At 41.3% G+C, this 8,151-nt stretch overlaps 1 protein-coding gene across 3 annotated transcripts in view; it reads left to right on the forward strand.

Moving 5' to 3' along the window:
- The window catches only part of arhgef3 (Rho guanine nucleotide exchange factor (GEF) 3), a 37,869-nt gene extending 30,519 nt beyond the window's left edge, over positions 1-7,350 (forward strand). For all 3 annotated transcript variants that reach the window (XM_079684271.1, XM_079684272.1, XM_079684273.1), the window contains one exon: positions 2,814-7,350. In XM_079684271.1, the coding sequence (XP_079540397.1) occupies positions 2,814-3,613 (800 nt within the window). In that variant the 3' untranslated portion in view covers positions 3,614-7,350. The remainder of the gene's footprint in view (positions 1-2,813) is intronic.
- The last annotated feature ends 801 nt before the right edge of the window (positions 7,351-8,151 follow it).

Consider the following 8,151-nt stretch of genomic DNA (forward strand, 5'->3'; position numbering starts at 1 on the left):
CAGGAGATGCGAGCGGAGGACTGAGGAGGGGAACCGAGGAGAGAGGAGTGGAAGCAGCAGGCGGTTAGAGAAATGAGAACTCCTCTCCTCTGAGCGGTCATTTTAAAGAGACGTCCATCAATGATGACAGGAGGCACAGCAGCCCTCTGTCTCATGGACAGATGTGTTCATGACGACTTATATATTTACTTTTAATTCATTGACAGTGCGATATAATGAGACAATAACAGGCTACAGATGCGGACATATACAAACACATATATATTTATATAAATATATACAATTTCAGAATCAAACAAGTATGAGAGCACTCTCATAATAGCGTAACACAATCAGAGACTGGATATATCCCCCCCCCCCTCTCTCTCTGGTCACTGAAATGGGGAATTGAAATTACGGGCCAAAAGTATTAAAAGTAAGCATATGACACCAAACCAATTGAGACCCGTCTGTCCGCCGCATCTACGCACTGTACCACACACACCTACTGCTCCTAAAGCATAATCAGGCTACAGCCGTTGTGTATTTTATTATGTGAAGCACTAAATTAGAAAAGGTCTTAGAAAAATATCGACTCTTTGTTTGTAGATATCTACTAAACTACAGCATACAAATACAGAAAGTAATGTAGGCCTGTTATACTGAGTGATATACTGTATATTTTACACACTGCTCCGCTTTCTGCATGGACCTCACAGCTGTTCTCACTGTAAACATTGCGTTGCGATGAAAGCAGTTACTAAAATAATATCCAAGGGATGCATGCAGAGCTGTCATTGGCTGAGAAAAGTCCGGCCGTGCGTCACGCCTCCACCGTTCCCGGAAATGCATTCGTGGAGGATGCATCAGTGTCTCCTCGGTTAGAGCTCCTCCAGAGAGCCTCCTCGATGCTCGGTCCTCAAAGTGCATTTAGAGAAATTAGATGTCCTTCAACATGGCGTGCTGAAATTTATTTCCGGGTCACTACCGGAGGACCGAGGAGTCGAGGAGGGGAAATTTGATTATTGAGAAACTTCTTGTGACGACCGACACCATCCTGTCGGGATTCAGAAAGGTCTAATCGGAGCTGATTCTGATAGAGAGTCTGAGGACAGCCCGGAGCAGGACATGCTGCTTCATCGACACCGGAGTGGGCGGAAGCGTTTAACAGCGACAAAGAGGATGAAGACTTCAGTGGATAAATGCGACTTATACACCGAAGCGACTTATATATGTTGTATTTCTCTTAGCGACACATCTTTTGATAAGAGCGACTTACACACAGGTGCGACTTATAGTCCGGAAAATAGGGTACACATTCTAGTAATAAATCACGATCTAATTCTGCACAATTCAATACAAATGTTAAACCTATTCACACAAATGTATGACCCTAAAGTCTCTTACACACCAAACACCAAAGAACAACAAAGAACATTGCCTCACGTCTCCGAGCACGTACGAACTGCGCATGCATGAGTGGCAATAACTCTTCTTACCAGCAGTAGTGTGTATTCGTCATTCAAAAGAGGCAACAACCGGAAGACAGACTGCGTGATGACCGAGAGAAGAAGAACAGACTGCGTGATATAAACAAACAATAAATAGCGTGTGTGTTCCATTTTCACTCTACAACGAGAAGCTCATTGGGCTTTCCCGATCTTGTGTTGAGAGCTGGAGTTAAATGAAATCTCAGATTTGCCTTCTTAATAGTTTGTTTGGGTCCCTCACTTCCGTTTCGCTTCTAATGCACTGATTCGCTAAGCTGAACAGCCAATCAGAGTGATTTATTTGGGAATCGGGAGGCCGATTCAACATGTCGAATCGGCGGCGGAAGGTGTCGGCAGTACACACCAAAAGACACGACGTGGCAGTACACACCAATCTGAGTAGGGCGACACAACGCTCATCGACGGCCAGACATCTATCGACACCGAAAATCGCCAGAGGTGGGAGGAGTTCAGATCTTGTACTTGAGTGAACAAGTATTAGCATCAAAATATACTTAAAGTACCACCTGCAGAGGGATCTAGATTCGGGTATTCTTTTTCCCATAAAGACCGCCTCGCTGCACATTGTCCCTTGCATACAAATAGATTGTGGGTCCCCTATAACATGTTGTACACAGTGGAAATAAACATTCTGGGATCGCTGTCCCCACACTTATTTGGAGCCCCCACTTTTTTGAAGCATGATTTTTTTTTAATAGTCTAAGAAATATATAATCATTGCCAGTCTTATCAGTTGAAAGTGTGTATTTGTTTTAATAATGACGAAAACATAATACATTTCAGAGTAATTATAATAAAAAGTATTTATGCAACTTGATTTGAAGCGTGTGTGTGTGTGTAGAGTGACCAGGTGTCCCGCTTTGTGCGGGACTGCACACACAGCATTTTTATCATTTTCCCCCCTTCCCACAAATTGAGACTATGTCCCGCATTTGAGTGACAGAAAGGCCGAGCCGAGCCAGTGTACCCCCGCCCGTTGACAGTTCACGAGCACGTCCATAGTGTCTCTCCCCCGTCCCGTCCCGTCCACCCAGTTAAAAAATCCCCTCTACACCACTACTGGTCACCTTAACATCAAGGATTTTTATAAATGAAACTCCTTCTGAATCAAACCGTCTCAGTAGCCCAACCTTAAAAAAGCTCAAAAGCACATAATGACTTATTTAAGACTCGGTTTTTCAAAGTTTAGGACTTGGACTTCACTTGAACTTGCCCATCCTGACTTGAGACTTGACTCGGACTTTACTTGTGACTTGCAAAACAATGACTTGGTCCCACCTCTGCTAATAACTCCCACGTCTCCTTCTGTCTCTCTCCTCACAGCAAAGAACTTCTTTCGGGTTTCCTACCGTGCCGGAGGTCAGCTGCAGAGCCACTGCTTCCAGGCCAGCGACACCTTCAACAAGCAGCAGTGGATCAACTGCATCAGACAAGCCAAAGAAGCTGCAGTGCTGACAGAAGACCAGCCCCCACAGACAGGACAATGTGTGGAGACAGAGCCGAGTGGACAGACAGGGCTGCTGGGTGAGACAGGGCTGCTGGGTGAGATGGGGCTGCTGTATGAGACAGGTGAGACAGGGCTGCTGGGTGAGACAGGTGAGACAGGGCTGCTGGGTGACACCAGTCCAAGTCTGAGGCAGGAAGAAGAAAATTGTATGTGGAGGGAGGGGAAAACAGGGCGGAGTTTTGAAGGAGAGGTAGGTCTTATTGGAGAGACAGATCCGGAGAAAGAGGAAGACGTGGGTTTGAGTCACGAGACATTGAGGGGCATGGGTGGGGGGATGGAGACAGGTTCGTGTTTGAATGAAGGGACTGTTTTGGAATTAGATGGAAAAACAATGAAGGGTGTTGAGACAAGGCTGAAAGAGACGGGCGAGATGGAGACAGGACAGGGAGTCGGTGAAGAGATGGGAACCGGAGCAGACTGGAGGATGGATGGAGGAGGAGAGGTGCTGAGCCGAGTTCCTAATAATGTCCCCACATTCCTTCTCTCCCCTGCTTCTCCCTGTCGAGAGGAGACGGAGCGGGAGGTGATGGAGGAGGAGTGTAGCAGCACTGAGGAGGGGGAGGAGGTGGACATGGACACAGACCTGCAGGGCGAGGAGCTGGACCTCAGGTGCTGATGTTAGACTCAAACGGGAGGATGATGCACTGAGGCAATGGCAGCCAATCAAATCGATGATGATGTCACTAAAAGGCAGACAGAACATCAGACACACTAACCTGCCCTAAATAGCATGGGAGTTTCCTTAGTTTGTCCAACACCTTAGTATGAAACCAATAGCATGTGAAATGCATACTATTTCTGGAAAACTATGTACACACTGGCATAAATATTCCACAATGCAATGTGGGAGTGAAGCCAAAATGCATAACAATCACCATGGTAGATCTGGAACAGGATATACAAGTTTACCTGCATTTTCTAACTGAAGGAAGGACTTCTACAGACGTGAAGGAAAAACTAAACACTCAAGAGGTTCATTGTTCCTTGCTGTCAGGTGGAGGCTGTCAGGAAGTGAAGTGGTACAGCTCTGTGTGTCTGAAAGATACATAATGCTGTTTATTCACACTAAAATATGGTAAATAATGGTACACATATTGTGTGAAACATAGTATGGGATTTCAGACGCAGCCCCATTTAACTGTACTTAATGCAATTTATTAAGAGAATTGCATACCATGTTAAAGGATGCCAAAAAGGATTTCCTCATGCTTTTCTATGTTTGGCTCACAGACCAACTTACCGCAGACTATCCCTGATTTACTGATACGGCTCTACAAGACTTTATTTTTTATCTGTGATAAACGCTCAAATGCTGATAATGCAAAAACTTGTTTGGAGAGTTTGTAATACCCAGAAATTGTATTTATGTTAATACTGTCTTGGAAAAAGTATTTTTGTCATGTGACCTGCCGTTCCAACTGTGGTCATTACATCAGAAATCACGTTGTTTTTGTTTTATTTCACAGATATTCTTTTCTAGCTTCCCGGTTTCTTTTTTCTTAATACGTTTCTTCATTATACTGGCCCAATGTTATTCTTTTCTTTTGATCTGCCTTTGGAAAAACTGTTTTGCTGCAAATAGTCTACTCTAGGCCTTTACATAAGACAGTACACTCATTCATTTTCAAATTTAAGGTCTTACTTTATGAACTTCTGCTATTTGCTGGTTCAGGACGGTAAGAATTTCAGCAGCATTCTCAGGTATTACAAACAAAATATTAATGCAGAGAGACCAAATGAGTCCATCTCATAAAAGTCAACGGAACACAATGACATGTTTTTAATGACAAAGCTTTTTAATCAATGAATGGTAATGAATCATGCTTGCAGCTGTGACTACCACTCAACAATAACACAATCATTATATTTAAAAAAAGAAAACACTCTACCGGAATTTCCCTACCGGATTGAATGCCTTTGGGAAATTCCAGTATTGTGTCTCTTACTGTATACACTTAACAATTATGCTGCAGGGATCGGATAAATGAGGCAGGAACTAGTCAGCCAGAGCTCAGCACCTGCTAAAGCTTTACAAATCAAATTAACCAGTGCCTATCTGAAACTTATACCTTTCATTTTGTGGATTTTCTGTTCCTCCAGCTCACTCAAAGCATTCCTTGCTCCTTAGCATTTCTCCTAGCTTGTTTTAACTCTTTAAATAATGTCTTAAGATCTGTTGTAATGTTTAAAAACACCTGTTGCATTTTCAACGTTTCAAACGACTTTTACAACACTTTAACAATGAATGAATGTAATCATTTGCAAAGATTACAGTATCTAGTTGTATGGCAATGCTCAATGCAGACAGTTTTTTGTATGTCAAGTGAAAGGTTGTAACATTTCAACATTTGAAACCAATTAGCTCTTTGAGACTCCTTTAATGAAGGTTTTAAGTCACATATACTGTATGATTCAAAACCACTGCTGTTATCGTTCAATACTGTAGGCACAGATAAACCTTCTGTACACCACCTTTCCAAAACCAAACAGCAGACAGATAAGATTATGAAGTGAAGAAAGTGGAAAATGATGCAGCTGAAAAGCCAAATATTTCTCTCAGGGGTACTGGCCTTCCTATATTCAGATGGAAAGAAAGAAGACAACTCTAATGTGACATTCTTTCACTTTAGAAAATGACACGGAGGTTGCTGTTGCCAAGAAATTATAAATGCACTGTTTACAATATTTTCACAAGAGTATTGCTGAAACAGAAAATGTGGTGTGACTTTTCACTTAACTGTATTTGATCATCTCAAATAGTTGTGTATAAATGAATTAGTTGGAGGTATATAGAAGCCCCGAGTGGACAGTGTGGAAAAAAGGTTCTGATGATTTCTGAGGAAAATGGGTTTGTCTCGTGTTACTCACCCGAAAGCAAACATGAAAGATTATGATAGTAGAAACATGGGGTAGTGGTGGCTTATGGCGATAGTGAGCATTACACACACAAAGGTTTTTTCTCTCCTTGTCATAGATTTAAAAAAGGATCCTGGCAAATCATCCTTGCATAAGCTTTTCTTCCTATCTGTTTCACAAATCATATTTTTAAGGAATTTGGAAAGATTGTCTTGTCAAAACCTTTTTCCAACTGTTTTTATTTCATAAACTCAGGAGAGAAACAATTATGATGTTGTAAGTGGATAACCATATTTCTTTTTTTATTACCTCCCTCTTTCATTAATACACATTTACCGATTCAGTATTAATGTCATTTTAAGGTCATTTTAGCATGGAGTCTACCCAAAGCATTCCTAATTCATTAAACTGTCGGTAATTACTATCTAGGTTGATCATCTATTTTTTGAAGTCGGTTTGAAAGATGTCCTTGCAGCTGCTGAAGGAGTTTCTAGGAAAGTAAATGCTGCTTTGTTGTGCCAACCAGAGAAGTCCTAAAGCAGGAATATGTTGTATATGTACTGTATGTATGTAAAGAGTGTATATTAAGTCTATCCGTATATGAATGTAGGAACGAAGTCAGGCATGTCTGTTTGTTATATTTTTGATTACACATAACCTGTGAAATATGACTTTTAATTGTCAAGACAATCACTTTTAAATTACCACTGTCAGGATAGTTGGGATACTGAGAGAAAGGCCCAATTCCAAACCGCCCCTTACACCCTACCCCTCCGTTCGCGCGGAGAGTCCGCCACATTAAGTGCTGTTCCAAACCAACGAGTGTGGAGGGGGAGTGGGTTACCAGCCCTCCAACAGCGAGTCTGCATCGGTCCTGACTTCACTTGCTGCTCTACCTGACAGGACTCAATGCTGTGTGTGTCCGTCATGAAACACGCTGTTTACAAACAGTTCACTGATAAACTGCACAACAAGAGCTATTTAATATCTTCATACAGATGTTAACAACTTCATGGTTACCTCGTATTTGTTTAAACTTAGGATCATTTACTCATGTCTAGTCTAGAAAACGGTAAAAGTTGTGTATATTTACAGACTTTTACTAAAACTAAGCAGCTTATAAACATCAGGTTTTAAAACAAAAATATGTTAACAAAAAAAGTATGCCATAAAAGATCTTTAGGGTTTATTTTTAGAATCCCAGAGATGCTGATTCCTGTTTCTGCCTGAGAGAGGGGAGTTTTTCCCAAAGCTTGCTGCTGCATTTACTCTCTCCATCTGAAAGAAGGAGGAGCCTCTTTCAGCTGAGAGTGTGACTACAGACAGAGTTCATTCCATCACGGAGGGGGAGTGGGTAGGGTGTGGTTTGGAATTGGCCAAAATGTTTCTGACCAAACTTGTCTACACTCTCAGTTGCTGACAGTAAATTGCTCCTTATTCTGTTCAAATGTATGGATTTTCACAAGACCAAAGCATCAATAAATGTTTATAAAAGAAGCCAGTCAGTGAATGGGTGATTACTGCAGGTTCCAAAGAAAATGTTGCCATATTAAAATGAAGACTAGTGGAAATGTCTTAAATGTCCCCTTGTTGAAGTTGCCATCTTAGGGAATACCGTGAACCACATGGCGAAGGGATAAACACACACACACATCACACACACATACTTCTACCGGAAGTGAGACGTTTTATCGCGCATGTCCATTTTATCACGGCAATACAGGAAGTGACTTTTAGTATAAGAGTATAAAATAAACAGATTCATATCTTATAATTTAACACCCCCACTTACTCATACTGTACACATTCTCAACATAAATTCAATTTAAACACCTAGTACACAATAACAGTGTTTTAAACGTCTGGGGTTATTTACATTCCAAACAAATACTTTACAAATGTCTTACTTTTGACCTTTTGGCTCTGAAAAATACTGTGACAGTTTACTGACTATCCAACTTAGATCAGGCCGAGTAGATGTCATTAAATATATTAAGCTGCCTACCACTTCACAATATTGTGTTGCATCAACAGCTTCACCATCAAAGTGTTGTTCCTGTTCACATGGGGTGGACCTTGGCTTACAGTCATTCATGCCAAACTTTTCCAGTATTTTTGTAATGAATTTCTTTTGACTCATCCTTATTTCTCCTTTTTCCTGATTAAAGGCAATGCCTTGGAAATGTTTAAGTTTCCCAAGATCCTTCATTTAGAATTTTGTGCTCAACATTTCTTTCACAGTATTAATTGTGTGAATGTCATTAGCTGCGATAACTAGGTCATCCACCCAAATAATCA

The sequence above is a fragment of the Notothenia rossii genome (genome assembly GCF_949606895.1).
Source record: "Notothenia rossii genome assembly, chromosome: 5".
NCBI lineage: Eukaryota > Metazoa > Chordata > Actinopteri > Perciformes > Nototheniidae > Notothenia > Notothenia rossii.